This window comes from Neodiprion lecontei, chromosome 2 (assembly GCF_021901455.1).
Source record: "Neodiprion lecontei isolate iyNeoLeco1 chromosome 2, iyNeoLeco1.1, whole genome shotgun sequence".
In the NCBI taxonomy this organism is placed as follows: Eukaryota; Metazoa; Arthropoda; class Insecta; order Hymenoptera; family Diprionidae; genus Neodiprion; species Neodiprion lecontei.
In genome coordinates, this window is record NC_060261.1 from 37126911 (window position 1) to 37152669 (window position 25759).

At 36.6% G+C, this 25759-nt stretch overlaps 3 protein-coding genes across 8 annotated transcripts; all 3 read left to right on the forward strand.

Moving 5' to 3' along the window:
- Nucleotides 1–398: 398 nt before the first annotated feature.
- Nucleotides 399–17294, forward strand: LOC107218090 (vacuolar protein sorting-associated protein 13D). 3 transcript variants are annotated; one of them, XM_015655841.2, is made up of 24 exons: nucleotides 612–1101; nucleotides 1270–1460; nucleotides 1541–1778; nucleotides 1841–2037; nucleotides 2351–2518; nucleotides 2584–2821; nucleotides 3251–9996; nucleotides 10146–10302; nucleotides 10422–10650; nucleotides 10738–10990; nucleotides 11095–11463; nucleotides 11587–11775; nucleotides 12089–12412; nucleotides 12534–12726; nucleotides 12805–12987; nucleotides 13073–13303; nucleotides 13557–13583; nucleotides 14116–14276; nucleotides 14428–15042; nucleotides 15200–15382; nucleotides 15550–15921; nucleotides 16205–16317; nucleotides 16430–16859; nucleotides 17031–17294. In XM_015655841.2, the coding sequence occupies exons 1-24, from the start codon at nucleotides 1005–1007 to the stop codon at nucleotides 17130–17132; spliced, it is 12006 nt and encodes a 4001-aa protein (XP_015511327.2). In that variant the 5' UTR covers nucleotides 612–1004; the 3' UTR covers nucleotides 17133–17294. The 3 variants fall into 3 exon arrangements, with proteins under 3 accessions (XP_046587310.1, XP_015511327.2, XP_046587308.1); XM_046731352.1 differs by lacking the exon at nucleotides 13557–13583; XM_046731354.1 differs by lacking the exons at nucleotides 16205–16317; nucleotides 16430–16859; nucleotides 17031–17294 and having other exon boundaries at nucleotides 399–1101; nucleotides 15539–15676.
- Nucleotides 17295–17748: 454 nt separating this feature from the next.
- LOC107218081 (tumor protein p63-regulated gene 1-like protein) lies at nucleotides 17749–21103 on the forward strand. 3 transcript variants are annotated; one of them, XM_046731362.1, is made up of 7 exons: nucleotides 17781–17821; nucleotides 17990–18099; nucleotides 18540–18741; nucleotides 18902–19078; nucleotides 19344–19451; nucleotides 20144–20277; nucleotides 20355–21103. In XM_046731362.1, the coding sequence occupies exons 1-7, from the start codon at nucleotides 17796–17798 to the stop codon at nucleotides 20540–20542; spliced, it is 945 nt and encodes a 314-aa protein (XP_046587318.1). In that variant the 5' UTR covers nucleotides 17781–17795; the 3' UTR covers nucleotides 20543–21103. The 3 variants fall into 3 exon arrangements, with proteins under 3 accessions (XP_015511316.1, XP_046587318.1, XP_046587319.1); XM_015655830.2 differs by having other exon boundaries at nucleotides 17749–18099; nucleotides 20355–21102; XM_046731363.1 differs by lacking the exon at nucleotides 19344–19451 and having other exon boundaries at nucleotides 20355–21102.
- A 360-nt stretch (nucleotides 21104–21463) lies between these two features.
- On the forward strand, nucleotides 21464–23958 carry LOC107218085 (C1GALT1-specific chaperone 1). 2 transcript variants are annotated; one of them, XM_015655834.2, is made up of 4 exons: nucleotides 21464–21684; nucleotides 21956–22878; nucleotides 23034–23335; nucleotides 23505–23958. In XM_015655834.2, exons 2-4 carry the CDS (start codon nucleotides 22065–22067, stop codon nucleotides 23712–23714), a joined length of 1326 nt encoding a protein of 441 aa, XP_015511320.1. In that variant the 5' UTR covers nucleotides 21464–21684; nucleotides 21956–22064; the 3' UTR covers nucleotides 23715–23958. The 2 variants fall into 2 exon arrangements, with proteins under 2 accessions (XP_015511320.1, XP_046587316.1); XM_046731360.1 differs by lacking the exon at nucleotides 21464–21684 and adding an exon at nucleotides 21711–21845.
- Nucleotides 23959–25759: the final 1801 nt, after the last annotated feature.

Sequence of the window (25759 nt, forward strand, 5' to 3'; positions counted from 1 at the left end):
AGTAGCAGTGACTGAAGGCTGTTGATAAAGGCGGTTACCCTAATTTATATATTACGAGTCGTACCCAATGGGTGCTTTCCATTTACTGACTCAAATCGACTTGTGTCGATATTTCTGGTGTAACCGGCCAATCTGGATAAAGGAATACACCAGAAATAGCAACACAAGTCGACTTGAGTCAGTAAATGGAAAGCACCCAATATAGCTCAGTCGTTCAGTGTACAAATAAGCTTTCGGTTTCGAAAATACCGCGCAAACCGCCGTTACGATAAAGGCCAGACCAGACACTTGATGAGTAAAGCGTCCATTCAGTAGTCCATAATGACGCGCCAAGTCCTACATCTGTTACTGATTTGTTGTTCATGCCCCAACCAGAGAACTGAGATCAGCGGTCATGGAGACTGTACAAGGAGCACGAACTTCATTTACACATAATGTACCTATATCGTTTCCCAAAGTAAGACGTTGACAAAGGCTCAGTCAACAAATAAGAGAGCATTAATGTTCCATAAGTACCACTGAACACGTACCAATACGGCGGAGCGGGAGAGTATAAGCAGAGATCATCTCTGGCATAAGGCAGTAGAGCATCCCTGCAACCAATGACACTTCGGTGCTAAAGGAACACCAGCGACGCTGGTGATACAAAAAATAAACCTAATGTGTACGATTACTGCGACACCATTTAAGTTCGTGCTCCTTGTCAGCGGTAGTCAAATTGAAAGTTAGATGCATAATGAATCTTGTTAATGAAATTAACCGACGATTTGAAGGGACAAGAGTTTCAATAAATCATAAAAAATAACTGTCATTTAGTAACATGTTATAAATGTTAGTTAAATGAGTAATTGTCGACAACTAGAATTAACAAGAATTGTCGTTATAAAGAAATGTCACTCTATGTATGCTGACAAATTTCTACATTCATAATCTGAAAATATTCAGTACGCATAATATCTTACGTGGTGTACTATAATATCTAAATTTAAAACTCACTTGTCATCATGTTGGAAGGCCTTGTTGCTTGGATACTGAACAATTACTTGGGAAAATATGTGGAAAATTTAAATACGGATCAATTAAGCATCGCTCTACTGTCAGGTAAGGTTACGGTACTCTAAGAGTTAATTTTGTTTTGATATATTGAAATCAATGAATCAATCTTTAAAAGTAAGTTCCTAACATGGGTCATTTGCGAATACTCTAACTCGATTATCCACTAGAAAAAACATTGGCGTTGATAATTCATACTTAATTGTTTTTCCACAGGTGAGGTGGAATTAGAAAATTTGCCTTTAAAACGAGAAGCTCTACGACATATCGGATTCCCAGTTGAGGTCAAAGCAGGATTCGTGGGCAAAGTTCGCCTGCATGTACCAGTAACACAAATTCGTACTGCACCATGGGTGATAGTTATAGAACAATTATATCTAGTGGCAGGGCCAATATGCCTCAACGAGGTTAGTTCACACATACATATGACGTTCTTCCTATAATCAAGTGACCTGTTAAAGCAACAATCATGCCATTAATTTCATAGTATGACAACGAGGCAGAGGAACATGCCGCCCAAGAATACAAACTGGGTAGATTAGATATGCTGGAGGCAAGGTGGCGGGCAGATACAGAACGCGAGCCTGGATATTATGCTACCAGCTACAGTTCGTGGCTAAACTATGGTACATCACTAGTAACAAATATAATCGAAAACCTACAACTCAATATAAAGGATGTACACTTTAGGTACGAAGATGATGTTACGCTGTCCTCGCATGATGGTGAGTAGTGCCCAAGACGTAAATGACCTCAATTGTCTTCATAATTTTGCTATGCATTACAGGAACGGGAATTGCATTTGGCGTCACGATAGGGGCATTAACGACGCAGAGCTGTGACGCTAGCTGGATACCAGGCTCGACATCTTGGAATCTCGGGGATGCTTCATTTAAATTAATGGAACTTGGGGGCCTGTCTGTCTATTGGGATCATGTGAAAAAAGAAGAACTCCTTGGTAACTTAAATCTTGGTGACTTAGCTGTGAGTACCTGGATGCAGATCAACATCCTTGACCAAACCATTAAGACTTAGTAACACAAACACTTCACATATACATAATTACAAATAAATTTTGCCAACTTCCTTATTAAGCAAATTTTTTTTTAACATTTTGGCCACAGGTTGAACAGATTTATTCACCTAAAATCGTTCTGACAAATATCTCGCATATAGTATTATTGAATAATTATTGTGCTTCTGTTTATTCATTTTCAGTAGACATATGAGGAATAATTAAACTTTCGTCTGTCCCAAAGTGAGTAATCGTCTCCAAGTTCATTTGCATTATTTTCAGATTGCAATGAGTGAGTCCAAAAAAGGAAAGCATAAACATATTTTATCTCCTGTAAGTGCACAGGCACATATCAAGCGAGACAGATCAGAGAGACCTTTACGGTCCGTAAATAAACCAAGACTGATAGTCGATTTGCTATTGGATCAGGTTCCACTATCTGTTATTGACGTGAGTATGAAAACTTCCACAAATGTGTTTATGTTACTGTTATCAACTACTGTAATTATTTACAGTGGCAGTACGAACAAATTGTTATGTGTATTAAGAAATTAGAATATATTGACCGTCAAAAGCAACAAAGACGTTGCCGGCCCAATGTGTCGATTAGTAATGCTCCCAAAGAATGGTGGAGATATGCTGCTCGCTGTCACATAGGCAGGGAAGCCCTCAAAGTGAAGATGTCTTGGGGGGATATCATTGAAAGAGGCAAAGAGAATGTCCTATACGTTGAGGTGTGCACAAAGCTATTAGGTCAGTTTTAGTAAATATTATTTCAATTAAACTTTGAGCATGACGAACATTAGCGGTATGCTAAATCAGGGTATCTTGATGTCAGGGAAATCTGGAAAACTGGGAACTGTTAGAGAATTTGCATCCGTCTGGAATAACCGGGAAATGTCAGGGAATGATTTGTTAATGACACTAGACACCCTGTCAATAGATACCAAGATATAGCAAATGTCAAACACAGTATTGTTTCAGTACACTGACTGCTATTGAAGATGGTAGCCACACAAATGTGAGGTGAATGTGTTGTATATAGATAATAGCAAAATTGGCAAAATTTCAAATTCAAATTTTTCGTTTTCTAAATTTAATACTTATTTATTTGATATAATTATTACTTGGTGAATTTTTGCTTTATATAATATAAACAAAGAATGTGGTTTTCATTTTCAGGTACTCCTACAACAATTCTTACTGCAGAAACTAAGCAATTTAAAGATACTGTTGAAACGGAGCGCAGCTTTGATGAGTTAAGGATTTTGCGAGAGTTGGCAATGGCAAGAGTAAGACCACCGAAAATACCACAGGCTAATACACCTGCGTCACCACAAGGTCGAGGCATGCTTGTGCAGTGGTTTCCCCAGTGGTGGGGCTGGTATTCAAAAACATCCAACAATAATATTCAAAGTTCATCCACATTCGAAGGAGAACTTTTAGATGCACTAGCTGATACTATGGACGATGATACTTTGATACGAAGAGATACTATTTTTGGGCAATTCAATTTCACATTGTCAAAGGGCGCGGTACGGCTTTGTACATGTAAATGTAACACAGAGGATACTCAAACTGTTATGGAACTACAATTCGAAAAAGTTAATCTGAATTATGAGTCCCGACCGAGATATGGGTCACACAAATTTTCCATAAGCTTAGGAGCTTTGTTTTTACATGATTATTTGACGGAAAGTTCTACTTTTCCAGTATTGGTACAACCGCAGACTGCATCTGTTGCCACTAATAGATTACGAGGCTCCTCAGATAAGTTACCAATGCAGCCCCTTTTCGAACTCATTTACGAGAAAAAACCATTTCATACAAACACAGATCATTCTCTGCAAGTCAATTCCAAGTCACTCGATGTTGTATATAACCCAGTCGCAATGCGTTGGCTAATTGACTTCACTTGTAAACCATACAGACATGCATCAAACCAAAAATTACAAGCTATGAAACGCAGAACACGTAAACAGCTTATGAAGAATTGGGAACAAATTTTGGAGGGTGATCTAGTTCATCGTACCACGTGGGATTTACAGTTTGATATCTCAGCACCACAAATTTTGTTAGTCGAGAGATTTACAGACTCGAATGCTGCGGTCATTGTTGTTGATTTTGGAAGGTTGCATTTGACTAATGGCGCAGAAAAAGATGAAGTTATAATCAGACCTGGGTCATCAAACAGTGATGATGACGAGAAATATGCAACACCTTGCTCTACTCCACCTGGAAGCAAAGAGAATGGCTCATTGCAAGATCTTCAAGGTTTATCAGATGCAGTATTGCATCAGAAGCTCTATGATCAATATGTTGTAGAATTATCAGACTTACAAGTTTTGGTTGGCAAAGTACGAGATCATTGGAAGCACGCACGTACCAGGGGAATGTCTAGTTTACACGTGTTGGAACGATTCAATATTTCACTTCAGATTGAGAGACGTGTGGTAACAACTACAGATCCCCAGTTTCCTTCGATCACAGTGTCCGGCAATTTACCCAGATTGGTTGTACATGTGAATGAGCAAAAAGTTGAAGCCATACGTTCAATGTATAATTTATTATTGCAGTTATCTAATGTATCTGAAAATGAGAAGGGGAACACAGAAAGCCTGGAACCCGGAAGTCCGAAAAAAGAGGAAAGTCCCGACAGAACATTATCCCGGTTAATGATGATTCAGTTTATAATTGATCAAATGACATTTGAACTACAATCACGGGGACGCAGCGTTGCAGAACTCCAAGTCTCTGGAGTCAGAATTGCATTGAGCAAAAGGCCAGCTGATCTGAGTGCATCACTGTCGGTTCACAGCCTGCTCCTTGTTGATGCCCTACAAGAATTTGGACCAGATTTTGAACTTTTGGTTGCTAGTCACAAGCATGTGGGAATGGATAGTGTATCAGGTAGTCTGCGAGACTCTGAACCGGTTTCTCCAACATCACCAGTGTCTCCAGGATCCCCAGATCCAACTTTACCTAGAAGATTAACATCTCCCGTTGCTCTAACTCGAGCTTTGTCCACACTAGTTAGGGACTCCAAGACGTCTAGTCCTCCAAAAACCAATTCCTTTATAGGACTAGATCAGTTAGATTCTGAGGCTTTAATTACCATCGAACTGGTCCTAGTAGATGATATCTCGGAAAATATTCGCGTTGCTAACATACAATTCAATAACTTGGATATAATTGCCAATCAAGAGACCATAGTAGAGCTGATAGGCTTTGTGAGAAGAGTGTTTCCTACGCATAAATCAATTTCGAAACGTGTAGAAAGACTCGGTTCCTTAACAAGTCAAACTCCCGAAACGAAAACATTGACAAGAACAGAAATCACGTTCGATTTTCACAGATTAAACGTTCTACTTCTACGAGCTGTTATGCAAGACAGTCAACTGATTGGTCAGAAGATAGCTACCGCAACTATGTCGGATGCTAGAATACAAGCAACTCTAGACAGTAATGCTCAAGTTTCGGGATCATTAGGAGGCTTACAAGTACTGGATCAGACTCTGACAGGGAAAATGCATCAAAGAATCTTGAGCGTTGGCAGGGATCCGATCGCCGATCCACCCCACCACCCGTTGGAGCATTTTGCAAGTTTATCCAGCCAGCCAGAAGCCTTTCGATTTTCCGTGAATAGATGTTATAAACAACTATCTCAGTCAGATAGTTTTGTAACATTAGCTGAAGTAACTATCCGCATTGGAAGTGTCTGGTACACGCATGCTCCTCATCTAATATCTGAGCTACGGTCATGTGCAGATGAATTCAAGCAATATTTGAGTAACTTCGCTCGCCAAATCGGAGCGGCTGCTACAGACATGGCAATTGGATTAGTCCATGCAGAGGAATGGGCAGCACCACCTCGAAAACGTTTACCAAGCTTATCTTTAGATGGCACAGACAATTGTGGATCATTGTGTTTAAAACTCGATGCTGTCTTAGACAGTCCAGTTCTAGTACTGCCGCGATCTTCTCATAGCACTCAAGTTTTCGTCGCCCATCTAGGTACAATGGCTCTGCAACATGATCCGCCAATTGATCAGACTGCGAATCAAAAATTAACTTTGGAAGTGCGTGATATGAATTTATACTCTTTGGATACTTCATTGAAAGGTAATTTGGTTACTGGAACTTCTCCGATGAGAGCTGAAGAAATGTATTGCTGCAAGGAATATGGGAAACCCATTTTACATGATACTGGATTGAGAATAGCTTTAGAGAAGGAACATGCGAGTTTAGTCATGACTCCAAGTTTTCCACTAGAATGTGAGCATCCAAATAATCCTGTCATTCAAGTTCGTGGCACTGTAGTAACTCCTTTAAAAGTATCACTATCCCGAGGACAGTATGAGCAACTTTTAGACACAGTTCATAGATTGGTGAATAGTTCCAATATAGAATTAGTTCCAACAGAGCAAAAAAGTACAAGCGCCAAAGTATCTAACTATTCTGAGAGATTTGACCTTTCAATAAAGGTTTTGTTTGAACTGCCCGTGCTGAGTGTAGAATTAAAGCAAGATCACCTAGAACAACCTCTAGTGGATTTGTCAATGCAAGACTTTGTTGTCAAGTACGAAAAGCTAACAAAATGTGAATCTACAATAGAAGTAGCACTCAAATCCTTACTTATGGAAGACCTTTTGTGTCCAGTTGGATCTAGGCATAGATACATGATGCAATCTTCAGCACCTATTCGAGCAAAACTACCAGCTGGTGTTTCAAAGTCATGCCCTGATTTGCCGTTTGTGCAAAGGTGGAAACGCGATTTTGGCAGGGGTAGTTTACCCGATAGACTTGAAACAGATACTTTATATGGAGCTGTACCTGCACATTGGCGGAGACAACCTATTTCGCAGCTAGATACACCAAATACTCCACCGCCTTCACCTGGAGCAATAGTTAGTGAAGAAAATTTGGTATTGATCAGCATAACCATGACACAAGTAGATCCGATGATCACAGACAACGAAATACAACGGAAATCTATCTGTGTCGATTTTAACTGTCTGGATCTAGTGGTTAGTGTTGAATCTTGGATGGTTGTACTTGATTTTCTAGGAATTGGATCTCCAGTTAATTCAGATCCCCATGTAACTTTGCATGAAGAGTTTTTAGATGTTGATCAAGTTGATGGAACTGAAGAGTTTCCATTATACTCTGAAATAGAAGTTGAAATAAGGTCTCTGACTCTAGTTTTAACACAATTGGAAAGGGAAATTGCAAAAGCAAATATATCAAATGCAAGTGTACATATTCTAAAATCAAGCCACAGAACTAAAACATCCGGATCTCTTGGATCCATGTCTTTATTGGATTTGACTCCTCATGGCAGACTTTATCGTGAAAGATTTTTATCATCTGGTAGGGAAGCGCTTAATTTTCAATATTTGAGTTACCTGGATGCTCAAGACAGACCTTATGACGCACAACTAAAGTTAAAAATGTCAGCAGTACATTATGTCCACACACAAAGATTTCTAGCAGAGTTGCAGGCCTTTTTTGGACACTTTTCTCAACTAAGAACTGTTATGGTAAATCTTCGAAATGACGGAGGAACTGTACTAGATGTGAACAAAAGAGATATGCGCTTGTCCTTTGAACTTCATGCTGGTGCACCAGTTATATTACTTCCTGTGAGCTCACGATCAGAGGAATTGATTCTTTTAAACCTTGGAGAATTGAGTGCTCACAATTCTTTCAAATTCGCCGATAAAGTGAAAACTTGTCTTATAGATGTAATGCTACTGGAATTAGTTAACATGGATGTTTATACAGCAAAAAGACTTAAGTCTGACGATCATTGTCATACCATAGACGTTTTAACCATAGGTAGTTTCTTAGTAGAAAAGCTAGGTCCATCCTTATTAACAGAAAAGTGCCACTTGAAGCTTGAAGTAGAGAGAAATTTAGACACATACATCAGCAGGGATTTTCCAGACTGGAGCATTCACGGAATTTTGTCTACAATGGATTGTGCACTAGATCCAGCGCAGTATATGTTGATTCGTGGATTACTTTCTTATAACATTGGCGAAAGTTTGGATGACTTACGTCTGTTGATGGAAGATCTGAATAACGACGAATATTTCAATAATGTGGAAGATACGTCTGAGAAAGTATGGACTAAGTCATGTATTAGCCTAGAATTGGTTAATGTTACCGTTGCATTGCATCCAAACCATGGCTTAGCCGCTCTGGCATGTGTTAACTTTATAAAATCACGGCTTACTTTGGATTCATTGAGTGATGGCTCGCAAGATATAGATTTGGTTTCTCAAGAAATTTTGGTAACTGATACCCGATTCCAAGATGAACCTGTCAACCACCGATCAAATGTTTTCACGAGTATTCTACAGCCCTTAAGAAATTCAGGGAGTATTGAGAATCACGTTCAAGCCGAAGTACATCATAGAAGACGAAGACATAACGTAGCTACTACAATCATATTACATAGTATGCGACTTACTGCAATACTGGATTGGTGGGAAGCAGTTAAAGACTTCATAATTTTGAACGCACCCGAACCTGATCCAATAATTGGAATTGTTCCAATGGTTGTTCTACAAGACAACGATGAGACCAATGTAACGAATAACATACCATTTGAACTGAAACTCAATATTACAGATTCTGAGTTAGTCATTGTTGAGAATACTGCACTCTGGGATACCAATGCGGTCATATTAAAATCTACTACAGTGTTGGCATACAGATCGGCACCCCAATTTGGGGAAAAACCACTATCTTGCAATTTATCGCGTTGCGAATTATTTTCCTGCATTTTAGGACTTGAAGATGAAACAGCATTGTCTATCATTGATCCAGTTGGGGCGAGCTTTGACTTAACACAAGAGAAGTGTCTAGAGATACAACTGCAACCGTTGAGTGTGAGATTAAGCTACCACGACATTACAATGTTCACTAGAATGCTCCATTCACTTCCTAAACAAACTTTGTGGGCTAAGCAACGGTCTAATGGACCACCAGCGAATGCGAAGAGCCATGTTATGAAACTTTCTGCTCTTGGATTTGCAGAAACTGATTGTGAAGCAGCTCTAGATCGCTGTAATGGTCAACTTGACGATGCTGCTTTATGGCTAACACAAAATGCTGTTCCGAATACTCAAGCCAGTGCGAGTAACGTACTTTTTGTTCAAGATATGGAGCTACAAACTCCATGTTTAAGAATTTGCATTATAGATGATTGTAGAGATGCCGATGTACCTCTGTTAGAAATGACAATGTCAGAACTATCACTGAAACAGTCATTACCAGGACCTGGGACAGCATCAGCGAATTTCAGCGTAGACTATTACAACAGAGTCTTGAGTGGCTGGGAACCATTTATAGAACCGTGGAGAGCTACATTTCAGTGGGAACAAACTCTCACAAATTCATTAGCTTTGAAAAGATTCCAAGTTTCAATTAATTCTGAGGACTCAGTTAATGTTAATATAACATCGACCTTGGTAGAACTTGTAAAATTGGTTAAAGACAATTGGATGCAAGATTATTACTTGTCTAATAAAGATTCAGCACTGAGCAAGTCATTTGGAAGTCCTCCAGGATATCGTAGACGATCACCGTTTGTTCCCTTTGCATTAAAAAATGAAACTGGATCTAAATTGTGGTTTAAAACCATTATTGCAACAGCAGATACCGTCAGCGATTTTAGTGGTAGTTCAAAGGCGAATAATACGTTGGAACTAGACATGACTTGGATCGAAGTTTCTCCAGGAGAAACAATTCCCTTCACATTTGAAGGTAGAGGAAAGTTGAGGCACCATTCTACACATATTGTCAGAAGACATCAAGTATCTGTTTTAGTAGATGGCTGGAGAGCAGTGGAACCTGTCACTGTTGACAGAGTTGGAGTTTACTTTCGTCATGCAAATGCAGATATCATTGGTAGTTCACAGGTAACACAATGAAATTTTACTACATAGCTAGAATTAAGACAAGTCTGCATATTCTATCGATTTAAATGAGTTTTGTTAAAAAAACTGTATGCTGTTTTTATTATAATATGAATTTATCGCAATATGCAATTTCTTTTTATTGTTCCCAGTCGCAATTAATGCTTCCAAAGGCTAGAGTCGTTTTTGCTGTTGAACTCGAAGGATCAGCACGGAAACTTGTGACTGTTAGATCTGCTCTACAAGTTATCAATAAACTGGACTATGCTGTGGAAATTAAACTGGAAAAACCAGTTAATCGCCATGGAAGTTAGTATATGATTACTTTTATAATTTTATTGATATCAGAACTGATACAGAATGATTTAGTATTCTCTTCAAACTGAAGTGTATATGAGACAAAATTAACCTCATGACGTTTTTTACAGTTCCTTTGGTGGGTCCAACTGTAAATGGAAAAATATTGCAAGTAGCTGCGAAAACAGTGGTATCAGTACCGTTGATGCATACGGGAGCACATATGTGGCTGAGGCCAATATATCCAAACCGCTTGTTTCAGTTTTGCGTAGAACCTATTGATTGGTCAATTGTGAGGAAACCATCAGAAGTAACTGAAATTCATACCACTTGTAAAACTAATCAAAATCATGTATTCAGGTATATTGAAAGATTTGGAGTTAATTGTAAAATTGTACTGTCTGGCGGAATGTGTAATATGTCTCTGTAAATGTATATTCATTGCAGAATGTGTGTTGCCATAAAACGGGATAACTACCCGCCTGATGCCAGTCAAACAGCTCCAACAATTCCAGCACATACCATCCTATTCCTGGCTCCTATCACCTTAACTAATTTGCTTCCACATGAGATAGCATACACTGCTGGATCTGAAAGTAGCAGAATTCCTCCAGGCAGGAATGCTGATCTACATATTTCAAATAACGATGGACCATTAGAAATAAACATTCAATTGGAAGGATATCCAGGTGTTGGAACGGTGAGAGATTAATTGCTGAGGGACTATCGTGAAAAAAAATAAATAAATAATGGCCCACTGATTCAAATGCTTATTTTGGTATGTGAAAATACATTTTCTTACAGCTATTGTTGCCTCAAAACAGTACCTCTTTTACGGGTCGAATGAGGCTGACGGATTCTTCTGGCAGAATACTATTTTTGAATGCTGCAGTTGTTGTGGAAAAAGGCTCAGCATTGCGAATTAATATAACTGCGCCGTATTGGATCATAAATAAAACAGGATTGCCATTGGTATTTAGACAAGAAGGTGTAGGTGTAGAAACGGCTGGTCAGTTTGAAGAACATGAAAGAGCTCGAATGGTGGCTCCATTATTATTTTCATTTAGTGATGACGAGGCAAGCAGAACATTAGTTGTCAGAGTCGGGACTGGTGTACATCCATATGGATCTCCACAATGGTGTCAACAATTCCACCTGCAACTTGGTGTTCAAGTCAGTCCCATATTGATTTCTAGGCATATTAGATACATACATAATACTATAATAGGTGGTAATGACGCTAAAACTAAAAAGTACATATACATTTTAAAACACTGAATTACCTCAACTTTTTAGGTACACCGTCTACGGGTTAGCTTACGTGATGGAAGACCAGATATTGTATACTTAATTGGTGTGGCGACTAGAGCTGCACGAGGCAGATATAGTGCTACTACCGTTGTCACACTGTCGCCCAGATATCAGTTGCACAATAGATCATCCTGTACCTTGGAATTGGCTCAAAAGTGCTTCACTACTACAGTGGTAAGAAAATCATGCTTAATAGCTTTACTGCTGCTGGCTCCAATGGGATCCACTCGGCAGTGTCAGCGACTCTGATAGTTATTATTTTCTGTTTTTTTTGTAATACCAGTTGTAAGTTGCCTATCGAGGTAGGTCATACCTAAACGTCATACCTAAAAAAGTCTTAATAAAAAATGACAACTTTGGAATATAGCCAAAGAAGATATTTTCAAGCTAATTATGTATGTTGCAGACTTCAATTCGCATCGATTTCTATAGTTCTAAATTTTTCGCCCATATTTTTTAAATATTAATTCATTTTTAAAATTTGCAGAGCCACCCAGACGCACAAGCAACATATATAACAGCAATGCCAGACTGTTATATGCCATTCCACTGGCCTAGATTGGATAAAGACCAACTTTTGTGTGTCAGAGTGATTGATGTAACCAACTGTATGTGGTCTGGAGGGATTAGATTAGATGGTAATCATTCACTGACAATTAACATCAGAGATGCTGCAGGAAAAATGCATTTCTTACGAGTTGATGTAGTTCTGCAAGAGAGTACGTATTTCGTTGTATTCACGGATGCCGACACCATGCCGCCACCAATAAGAGTTGATAATTTTTCTGAAGTACCGCTGGTCATTAACCAAGTAAGTAACGTTCCTCATAAGCAATTTTGCAATTGGCCTTGAACTTATATTCTATTTCCTATTGAATTTGTTGACAGGGTTATGATGTCAGTATGCAATGTCCTTGTATGTTTCTTTACAGACAGGAATAGCAGAGAGCCAACAGTGGACTGTCAGGCCACATTCTTCCGTGCCTTATGCATTAGACGAGCCAATCCACTCAGCTAGTTTAACAGTAACTGCCCCTGGAGGTGTTGCAGCATCATATGATCTAAATATTCTTGGAGAAACTGGAGGATTGACATACGAAAACTTTATCTATATTGCCTTCACAGGTAATTGATTAGCTTGTATCTGGAATTTTAACAGTAGGTTTCATGAGCAACTTTAAATAATATCTTGCAATCGGACAGGGACTTTCAAAGCTGATGGTGATATAAGTTCGAGAGAAAATGGTGTGGATCCTTTGGACGTAGAAACGCAGAGTCTTGTATTAGAAGCTGGCCCTGGGGGTTGGGTAGCTCTACGGCGAAAGCAATATGGAGCAAGATCCCAACTTTGGAGAATGACTAGCGACGGCCAGCTGCAGCATGAGGGTAAACAAAGCAATGTTTCGATAAATTTCTGACTCCTTAGGAGCTTTTTATTCAGATGAAATTTGCTTTTCATAATTTCGAACAGGCTCTAGTCCACCCAGAGATAAACATTCTAGAGCACCAGACACAGTACTGGTTTTGGACATAGCTGGGACTGCACCTCAACCATTTTCGTATTGTGCTCTCGCATTGCGGAGGCCAGATCCACGCAGAAGATCCACCCAAACTTGGCAGTTCACAGATGACGGAAGATTATGTTGCGCTCATCAAAACATGTGTGTTCAATCTAAAGATGGGTTTATGGGCCTGCATGAAGGTGCGACTAGAAAAATTTCTCCCGATTATAAGTTGAGCGTATTTTTTATAAGGAATAAATTTTTCAATCCAATGAATTATTTAGGAAGTATTATGCTATCGATATACCATGAATTAGTTGAAAAAATGAACAACAACGTAGAAACCTTGTGTATTACATTGAAATGTCAAGTATTTCTTTCAACCATGAAAAATTTTCATTGCAAGCTTGCTTTATTTCTCACATTACTCACTTTAGCAATAAAATGTTGCAGGGTGCGGCGTTGCCCGCTGGCAAATGTGTACGTATAGTTTTAGTATATCACACAGGTGCTGATTTTTTTCTCTAAAATCTTTATGAATATATTTGCACAGAGATTTGTTCCTATTGCAAAACTCCACATTAAAAGAAACAACATTTGCTATATTTTCTTAGATTATCTGTAAATTATATTTGTACGCTGAGTATCTCCGAGTAAAGAAGAAAGAGTTGGCACTTTTGGTTTTTTTAGTATCCCTTATTTTTGCATTTGCAGAAATTTTTTTTCAATACCTTTTTTTTTTAGACATATAATTCAATTGAGATCATTTTTTTTCGAAAGTTCATTTTTTAGACAATTATAAAAATTATTGATATGTATAACAAATCCACCTGTGTGTTGAAAAAAATTTTCTTGGTTACCTTAATGCTGCTGTTTTAAGTCTAGTTTAGTAAAACATTGTGTCAACTCCAGAATTTTATCACTCCAGGATAACTCAATCTGTATATATTCTAATTTATCCACAATTCAAAAATTGTCTTGTATGTAGTATGCAAACTAATTTTTTTTGCAGGGAGTGAAGCTGTTCTTGGTCCGCAAATGCATGTTAGCCCACCCCCGATTGAACAATGCGTTGGTAGGCAAAGATTGCGCCCTGGTTCGGGCTTTTTGTCAGTTAGAGTTTCAACTGATGGACCGACAAGAGTATTACAAGTCTTGGACATCAAAGAAAGAGTGAGCAATTTATCAGAATGGATTCCAAGTTTTAGAAATCCCAATAGTACCAATGGCGATTGAGAAATTCCAATAATTGAATGAAACTGAAAAATATTTTAAGCATTGTAACTTGTGACAAAATTTCTTTATTATAACATTTTATTTACAGAAAAAAACTTTTGCGCTACTCGAAGAACGCGATTGGTCGCACATTGCAGTAACTCAACGACCTACACATATTGGTCAAAGTGCTCCAAATGCAGATACTTGGGAATTACAGCTAAGTGTAAGATTACCAGCTGGATTAGGTCTGTCCATAGTATCACGCAGACCAGCGGAGGAATTGTTATTTGCTAGATTGGCTGGTATTGCATTGGAACTTATGCAGACGCCTACAAGTACTGCATTGGAACTAAGTGTGGAAGATGTTCAGGTCGACAATCAATTATTCGAAGCCCAATGTTCCACTGTATTATACATCACAAGATCATCTCGCGCTGATATCGATAGTCGACCAGCGATTCATGTAGCATCTGAAAAATTACCTTCAAAAAATCAAAATGCTGAGATTTATAAACATCTAATAGTTAGCATCAAGCCGCTTTGTATGCATTTAGAAGAAAGATTACTGCTAAGGCTCGCCGCATTTGTGGGGGCTAGCAAATCTGACTTAGACGCACCAATGGATGAAAATGATTTCAAAGCACAAAGATTTATTTCAGAAGTTTCTGCTGCCCATGCCACAAGATATTATTTTGGAACGTTGAAGCTCGTGCCCAGTCAAGTAAGTAAACCGTGTATTAAAAATTGACAGTTAATTCGTGGCAACAATGTAGAATAATATACTATATAAAAACTCAATTGTATACATGTTTATGAAGATGAGCTAAATTGAACTGAAACTGTACTGAAACTTTTGGGTCTATTTTTTATATTTCTAGGTGAGATTAAGCGTTTTGACGACAACTAAACTACCTGCACAACTTCAAGCTATTAAAAAGAAATTGGGATTGACGTTAATTAAATTTGAGGATGCCACAATCGAACTAGAACCATTTATTAAAAAACATCCCTTTGAAAGTAGCCAGTTTCTTATGCATTCCATACTAAAACATTACAAAGATGTAAGTTCTAATAGTAATGATGCAAATATAAACTTAAGTCACTGTAAGCATTTATTTACTACGCTTAGGTGAAAGAGAGGAACAGTGTCAATTACTATAAAAATAATCAATAAGTCAAAATGTAATGCAAATTCATCAACATCAAGTAATTTCTAGTTTTGTTCCAGGAGTTGAAATGGCAAGCCGCTGTTATTTTAGGATCCGTGGACTTTTTGGGGAACCCATTGGGTTTTGTAAATGATGTGTCTGAAGGAGTATCAGGACTTATATACGAGGGCAGTGTGAAAACATTAGTCAAAAATGTCACTCATGGTATCTCAAACTCAGCAGCCAAAGTTACGGAATCTTTGTCTGATGGGTTAGGTCGGGTTATACTGGATGAGAGACATGAAGAAGCCAGACAAAGAATTCGTGCTAATACTACTGGGAGTAGTGATCATATAGTAGCCGGCTTAAAAGGTCTTGGATTTGGTTTGCTGGGTGGTATGACCAGCATTTTCAAACAAACATATGACGGCGCTTCTACTGAAGGTTTCCCTGTAAGTTTATTAGTGAATGATAAAGTTTTTCTGACTTGTTACCGTAGTTATAGGAAAATAAGATGCCCCTAAGTGCAAGATGTATTTCTATCATTTTCACTAAATTATCGCTATTCTTAAACACACCTGATCCAAATCATCCCTAGCCATTCCGAGCAGTATTAAACGTACGTGAAAGCGTGCTTTCTAACAATTTGTTAGGGTTTTCCGGATCTGTGTCCCCATATGAGACACACCCAGATTAGAAAGGTAATTCATTTATTAATGCTAATTTGTATTTTAGGGATTCTTCACTGGTTTTGGGAAGGGTGTTGTTGGAACAATCACAAAACCAGTTGTAGGAGTGTTGGATCTGGCAACGGAAACAGCTAGTGCTGTTCGGGAGACTAGTAGGAGGTATGTATTTAACGTATTTAAATTTTTCATTAATTATAACTGATCAGTGAGGCGTATTGTGAAAACATGAATATGTTGACATGTCTTATAATACATGTGTATTATGTTTTAGTGCACATCGTGCAATACCAAAGCGAGACAGACCTCCACGGGTGGCTTCTGGTCCTGCTGGCCTTCTTCCTCCATACAATAGTCATCAAGCAGAAGGACAGGAGTTTCTTTACAGTATAAATAACCACAATTATTCAGAGATATTTGTAGCCTACGAATGTTTACGTAGTGGTACTGAAGACTTGCGGGTTTTGGTATCGAATGAAAGAATCCGAGTTATATCTGGTGGTACCAAAGGTATTGTTACTGAAGTGAGTCTAGCAGAATTAGTTCATTGTCAACCGACTCATAAAATCGAAAGTAATGGGACAACACTGTACTATATTGAGTTGACATCACGGACTGAATCTGGAGCACTTAATAATATGGATGGGCCTGAATTACTGAGAAGACCGAAAGTTCGATGTGACAGTGAAGAAGTTGCGAAATGGGTGAGTTGTATTTTATTTTAAATCAGTTTCTTAGGACACAAATCATTACATGCAATGCATATCTAAAATTGCATATAAAATTGCAGGTCGCACAATTATATTGTTGCTCCACTAATTCAATTACAATTTCAGATCAATCATCAGTATTGCCATAAACATTCTGATTTTCAGGTGTCTCAGCAGATAAACTATGCCAAAGGAATGCACGAGGAACGAAGCTTGACTTTAACTTCCTCAGACAATATGCTAGATGACATGAGAAGTTATAAGTGATTTCATATGGCAATAAGTTTTTTGTACAGTTAGAGTTTTTGAGTAATTCTTTCTATTCTGCTATTGTAAATTATTTCTTAATTTATTAAAATTATAATATATAAGAGACTGATCTAAAACTGGAATAGTATTGTGTGAAGTAATAAATTTTTATTAGAATAATGTGTTAAACTCTACTATGTCAAATTTACTAATTATTAATATCATGAGTACATTAAAAGCATAGAGAAAAATAGGTCGTACTTTATCAAGATCATGGCTGCAAGTAAAATTCATATTTTTTTATTCCGTCTTATTTACAATATAAGCCTATCAATGGCACTAAATTTTTCACTATTATACAGTTTACTTAAAGTAAACTAGTTTCAACCGTGGTTTCGATATTATCGAGGCGTAATCAGATAGTAGATATGTATTATTTCATTCATTTACGAATTACATTCATGAAACTTTTTTTACAGCTTTATATTACTCGCCAACGAGCTTATCAAATTCATTGACCAGCAAATCTCGTACCTGATTGTATTTGCACAGTTTTCGGCAGTTAATTCTCATTCAGTCAAATAAATTGTTAGAGATTATAATTCTCATGGTGAACAGTAAACCTGACATCTGGCGATATCAGATCATATCACAAGAAGGTGTTTTCCGTATTTTCAATTGATGTGCGGGATTATCGTAATCGTATCGTGAGTTGGGATCATTCGGAAGATGATTATTACAAGTTACAGTCCATAATAGTAAAAGATATTTCTCTAGAACTGTTTATAATATACACATCATCAGGTTTGGTCTCTTGCCCCTATAAGCTTAATTTTTCTCAATTTGTACGAACCTAACCTCAAAATGGATGACAGCTCGCTAGATGAAGGCCCATCAGTAGATTTTGGTCGTGCGACTTTAGAAATTGCCAAAGAAAATGAAGCTTCTCACCAAAGTCAAGGAGAGACTTCCTCCAGAAATACTGGTATTAAAGTACTTACTGATTAATCAGTCTTACGTCGTTAATACTTTGATGGACAGATGAACAATTATACATATATTTACTACAAGACAATTTATTCAGAGCTTGCTAATTTTTTATACTGCACTTTCATTACACAAATAAATTGCATTCTTTGAGAGAAAGAAATCAATTTGTCTGTGAGTTCAAAGTATTTACCTTAATTTCTGTGTAAATTTACAATCTCAATGTGAAATAGATCAATGAGCTGATTGTGAACCAAAGTATCCTTCAATTGTGTATATTCTTTTATAATATGCAATGGAACACAAATGTTGACATTGAAGAGGAATCTACATTGTAACTCTTGAATAAGTCGATTTACGCATTAAATTGACAGTTTTAGTGCTTGCCAACAAATTTTACAGCATTGATTTACATCTGTTCTTCACCGTTGCTTTCAGTTCCAGAAATTACAAGTGCCAATAATGTGCCCGGAGTAGCGCAGACACCAAAAAATGTCACCACTCTACCATTCAAACGTCTTGATGCCCACACTTTTTTCTCAGATAGGAATGATGTTGTGGAAAGAGCTATTAAAGATTGTACTGATACTTTGACCAAAGATGTAGATGGAGAAATCATTGGCTGCTGGCTTTTGACACAGTTTGTAGTATTTACATTGCAATTTTAAACGGTTTTCCAAAATTAAAATATATTTTTGAACTACGAGCAAGTTTAAATAGAAATGGAATTACTCATTGAATGTCACTATTAGAAAATTTACGTGACAGTAATGAAATGTGATTTATATTATTTTATCTAGGATCAGTCTCTGGGATACAGAAAAAGAAAGGCTTGTCTTATTGACACAAAATGCACTCTTCTCGGTTAAATATGACTTCATATCACTCAAGGCATTGGAATTTAGTAGAGTACCTTTGTCAGAGATCGATACAGTTGTAAATGGAGAACTTGTTTACCCACCAACATCACTTGTACCGTAAGGGCTTCTATATCATACTCATTATGGTCACATAGAATTTTATAACTTAATCATTTGCAAGTAACATTTACAGAAAGTAAGAGGAAAGCGTAATGTAATTTTATTTGTACTCTATTTTACGAAGAATGTTAAATTGCTTTTAACAACATTCACATGTCTGGGAAACATTCTTTCGTACATATATTATTGAATCTCGTTTTTTATTAATCTCATGCAGATTGTTTTACACATTGCATCTAGCAGTCCTTTTAATTATTTCTAGGCGATTAAATGGCTTAGCAGAGGGTGTATCGTCTATCTTTCATAACGCTGTTCGCCAACAGTGGTCATCCTTCACTGCACGCTCCAGTTTTGGGGAATTTGAGTCTAGGTACATCCATGGGTCGGATGTTACATAAATTTTTCCGTAGTTAGAGTACTCCCTTACGAATTGCTTTCACTTTTCTTAACTCATCTATCTCGATATTTTTTATATTTTTTCTCTATAATTTGTGCAGTTATAGAATTTTTCTAACGGCTAAGTAACTTTGATCCTTTGTTCAATTTCCTGAATGCACAATCCTAGCTTTCAGACACACGTTTTCTAAATAATTTATTACGTAGCATGACAGATACTATCTCAATGATAATGTATTAAATATAATGAAGACAATTTTGTCTTGACCTTGGTGATTTGTTGACTAATGTTATTCTTGGATATGAAGGTCAGAACTCAAAACACTTTTTAAAATTTTTTTTAAATAAAAAAAAAAAAAGAAGTGTTTTGAGTTCTGACCTTCATATCCAAGAATAACATTAGTCATCTATTAAATATAATATTGCATGTTTCATTTATGTTTACTAATGATTCGTTTTAAATTGTATCTAGTAGTGTGCGTATGTTATTATCGTACCTTTTCAAAATGATATTTCAGATTGCAACATCACGTATCTAGGTAGAGTCTCGCACCCAGTAGACATCAGTTGATTTTTAGTTTATTTTATTTCATACTATTTGCATTGATATAATAATGCCCTATAGAAAAAAATTGTGAAAGCTCTAAGCTGAAATACTCTTCACAGAGGACGAAATATGGTTGGGTTACAACTTATGTGGAACAAAGGAAAGCCTTTACCTTTAGAAAAGAAATGGAACCCATTCGTTAAAAATATTCCGTGGCTTACATTTGCCAGCCATCCGTTATTCTGGCATAAGGGTAAGTAAGCATGATATTAAATTGCGTTCATGAATTTTTTTTAGTTATATGATATAATCATGCATTTCTTTTTACAGGTACAGATCTGGAAAAAATGAAGTTTGACGTGGAGGGATTGCATGTGGCGCTAGTCAGTTTAATAGGAGAAAATTGTCATGTCGTTTCTAATTCAATCGTACTAGAAAATTATTTAGGTCTAGGAGCCCTGTTGCATAATAGAAATGCTCTAGGATTTTTTAAAATTCGTGGCAAAGTTAGTTTTTAAATCTATCCAAGTTTTTAGGCACGTAAAAAATGTATTTTTTTGCTGTTCAATATATCGATTAAGTTTTCGGCAGATATTCAAATGCATAACGTTAATACAGAAAAAGATTCCAGTAATTTATTATGAAAATTTTCTATTTATCAATATAAATTTATCATGTGTTATAAGTATATGGATGTAATGATATCAGTGAAGTATTACAAATGCAAAAAAATTCAATAGCATACATGATCGACTTTTAGTATGTAACGTAGCCAAATAAAATGGTAGGGAAATTTTAATGTGCTGTACGATTATGTTTTTCTTCTAATTCTATATCATCACAATGACTGTTGTAACTGATACATATTCAATATATTTGAAAAATGTTTATTAGACTGGGCCAAAAAAAATGAAGAATTGGCCCAGTCTAACGTTTATATTAATAATTGATATAATGCACACGTTTGCTTGTGTACTGTGGCAATGCTTGTTGGCATACTATTTTTTAATCATGTAATATCACACAATGTGGTGCAAGTTTACATATAATATGAATAAAAATCAACTCTGAAATGTAAATAATTATTTAGATGTGCAAAGTTATCATTTAAATGTACACCAATTTACATGGTAAATACTACAGAAGTAATACGAGGCAATGATACTCTGTGAGATACTTTGTTGATATTGAGGTGCGATTTGATAAAGTGAGTTCGTAAAAAAAAGAATGCAAAAATTCATTGTCAGAAATATTTTCATCACGTCGAGAAATTAAAGAATTACGCAAACCAGGTGAGTTGGGTGATTGTTCTCGAATTTAATAAACTCGGTTTGCACCGTGCAGGTATTTTCGAATAGTAAAAGTGCGCGCAGTAAGAATTTCGAGCTCCGTGAAGAATAGATTTGCAAGAAGATTTAAGAGCTACCGGTGGCTACCGCGACTTCATCGGTAGTGGGGTTAAGGACCTCCATTGAGATTGATCCGTCTACACATAGATCTTCGAATTTGTGTGGTGAAGCAATTTTATGGCGATTACTTTTAGTTTGATCCGTGACAATGGTATCATTGGAAGATATTCAACGCTTATTGTTGTATTTACAATTTTAATAGGATAATCTAATTGTATTTATTCTCGTCTTCTTATCGTCGTTACCTTAAGGTTAGTCAAGATCATTTCCTTCAACAGGTGTTGTTGCGCACATGCTATATCGTCATAATAGAAGCATTCTTGCATGATTTAAATATCCTTCATTGAATACCAGGCAAGGATAAGCTACGTAAAAACAATGATTCAGGGAATTGAAAAATCGAAATATAACGGCAAGCTATATGAAAATATTAGTATTAGTCTAGAGTTTTATATATAATCTAAATAATTAATGGATTTTTTTACTCATGCTTCCTAGTACTGTTATTTCTTCTGTTTTCAGAGAGAAACCTTGAACATTGTACATTGTCGACATTCATTAACTCGCTGACCGGATGTCGTCTGGAGGTTTCGCAAGTAGGTCAATCAGATAAAGCCACGTATCCGGCAAAATGGTTTTTCTGCTGGTAAAAACTAAAGCCGTATTCTTCATCGGCTTTACAATTGGTGGGATTCTCGCACTGATCTTAATGTTAGCTGAAGATTTAATTAGTACCAAACCTGTTTGCAATGTGAGACCATCAAGATTGTGCAGAAATCTGGAGGAAAAGGAGAGCGAGGTAGAGGGAGAGAGCTACCGAAAGTGGCTACGCCTTCAAAATGTAAAAATCTCTAAAGCTGACATGGATGAATTGATGTATGCCAAAAAATACCATACAGCAGCAACAAATAGTCCAATCTTAGAGTCAGATTGGCTGAAATCAAAAATTCATATTACATGTGTAGTATTCGTCGAAAAGATCAAGCTTGCCAATGCCATAAAAAATACTTGGGCACCACATTGCAACAGGATATATTACTTCGGAGCTGAAAAGGATAAACGAATTCCTATAATCAAATTCGACATAAAACTTACATCTTCTTGGCAACTTCTCTGTGAATCAATAAGATATATCTGGCAGGACGTATCAAATTATAAAATATCCTTAGACACCCAAGCCAAAGACAAAATAGAATGGTTGATTTTTGTGAAAGATGACACAATGGTTATACCAGAAAATTTAAGGTACTTTGTAGCTCCGATGGATTTTGACAAAGGCTACTATTTGGGTCACCCCATCACTCTATGGCAACAAGCGTACAATGTAGCACAGGCAGGCTATGTCCTTAGCAAGGGCTCGTTTCTGAAAATTGTATCCAACTTCAATACCACAGAAAAGTGTGCCACTGGTGGTAAATATTGGAAGAAAGAAGATTATGATCTTGGTTAGTAGGAGGAACAGATTATATTTAATCATACAGTACGCTCAGTAAAGTTTAATATCCCCATGTCTGATTTCAATATTGTAGATAGATTTAGAACTTATGTTTTAGCCTACAGTCCGCAGTAAAATTAATTATTTGAATTTCTTTATATGCAGGAAAACACTTGGGTTCTATGGGTATTTATCCATTGGATACTAGAAATGAAGATTTGAGTGGGATCTTCCATGGCTATTCGCTACAAAGTCTTTTATGGGGTGTAGCCAAATCTGGTAGCTATTGGACCCATTCCCTATATCCTATAGGGCCTGATTGCTGCTCGCCTAGATCGATAACGTTCAGTGCAGGAGTGCCGGATGAAATGTACAACACATATTATATGCTTTACCGCCTTAATGTTTACAAAGGGAATGGTACTTACGGTAATCAACCAGCGGCTACGGATATTCCGGACCAAGAGGTGAGATATTAATTTTTTTTTCCATCAGTAATATTCAAAAATACAACAGTGTAAAAATTCTGTTTCTACTTAGTTTTGTTGAACTACACAGTACAAATGTTAGCTAATATCAAATATTATTTATGACAATTATTTTTACTAACTGAGTGCTTTAAATATGTTTTTTTAGATGTGGAAGATTATACTTGAGGAAGAATTCAACATCACTAATATAAATCAAATATCCAGCCAGCAATATTACAAAATTTGGCGCGATAGATACTCGGAACCAGAACAATTCATTAAGAATAATTACAAAAATATGCCTGATGTATTGAGCTCACTACTCACAGCTTATGAAGCTGAAAAAAAATTAGATCAAAATAATACATTAATATAGTGACGTGTTCTCATGTTATGGATTTGATGTATTAAATTCTCAGATGCGTGAGGTAAGAAACATTGTTCCTAGTCAATGGAATCTGAGGTGCTTACAATTCCTTTGCAAACGTATGTACAATTGAATTTATTTATTTGAAGGGAAGATCCTAATACATATATTCATATAAAACTTAAAGATATAATGTAAAATGTATCAAGACTCTTAATGCTTATTAATACCATTTAAATAATTCCATATTGTATATGATGCCTTGGGCTTGAGTTTTAATTATTATGCCTCCTAAAATCATACATAGTATTAAAGTTCGAAACCAAAGTGTGGATGACGGATGTTCGAATGTTCAGAAAGTGACGTCACTCAAAATTTTTTTTTTCTTGACGTCATCGATCTATAGTAATCGTCGATGACGAAAATCAGTTAGCCGAATTCGTCATTCTGGAAACAACCGCGCAGTAGAGAGGATGTATGAGAATCCCGCTTCGCAGATTTCGAGTACCGGGTTCTCTATCCCCGTGGTTCCTGCACTCCGGCTCCGCTACCTGGTGAAACTCGACTTACAGGACAAGCGCTCCGTGGTTCCTGCGCTCCAGGTCCACTACCTGGTGAAACTCGACTTCAGGGACAAGCGCTCCGTAGTTTCTATACTCCAGGTCTGCTACCTGGTGAAACTCGACTTCAGGGACAAGCACTCCGTAGTTTCTACACTCAAGGTCCACTATCTGCAGGAACTCGACTTTCAGGACAAGTGCTCCGTAGTTCTGGCTGTCCAGGTCCTTGACTTGGTGACTTTTGACTTTCAGGACTAATTTTCAAGTGTACAAGTTTGATTATTGAAAACGTTATGTCTTGTACTATCAAATCAATATGCATGCTTCAGATAACATTTTGAATCCGAAAAAAAACCGAACGACCAGGATCAACAAATTAAAATTGGTGAGTAATTGGCATAGTATACATAGGAATAGGAATACTTATAAAATATTTACAAATTTAGATAGCTATGAAGAATGAACAGCTTTGTGAAAGGTAAGTTTTATTTTTATCAATGAGCATTTTTCTGTTAATGAGCTACTATTTATTTAATAAATGGGCATCGATAACATCCTTTTTAATCATATAACATTTCCGGTGGTGTTTCCACGAAATAGAAATATTTTTCAACCTTGGACATAGGTCGTGTAACTTCACCACAAAATGTTTTTATCTCTACAGAAAGCCCGAATGCTTGATAACTCCTTTCCTTTACAGTTATAAGTTTTCTCATTACTTGGATGTTGATTGGGCTCTACAAAAATTCTGCTATTTTGATCAGGATAAAACTGGTAACTGGAATGAGTGGCTGAAGATACTAACACTGATTAAAATGGGGCAATTAGAACTAAGAATCAATTTTATATAAACTTTTGGGTAGAGCCAATATTATTACAAAAGTGTAGCGTGAAATTAAACTGTATATTACATATGAAAGCAATTCTGAAAAACAGTTGAAAAACAGTTGAAAATTTTGGTGAAACATTTTGCAATTTATTGACAAGAAATATACACAAGTGTAATAATGGCTCAGCCATACAGAATGTGTAGTTCTTTTCGGAGTCATCATTGCAGAAAAAGCGAATATTTCACTTGATCAAGCATGACGTGCCATAGAAACAAATATTTAAGCTTTAATAAATTTAAAAATTTATGTAAAATTAGTGTTACTAATTTTTTCGACATGACGAATAAGTCAATGTCTAACAATCAATTAATTTTAATCTTTCATAAAGCAGCATTACTCGTATCAAAGATAGTTCGAATGTATAATAACTGTTATTAAACTGTTAGAATACATTACACTGTGCGTAACTTCGATTATTGAGAGTATATTAATATATTAATATCACGCAGAGGCTAGTATATGTACTGCTAATTGACTTTTGTTGTCAATTGAGCCTTGCTTCAAATTGCTGATTGTGTATCAAATAATCGAAACATTGTTGATTTATATGGAAAAAATTTAATCGCTGTAGATTTGCATTTTGTAGTAAGTGACCTATTTTTCT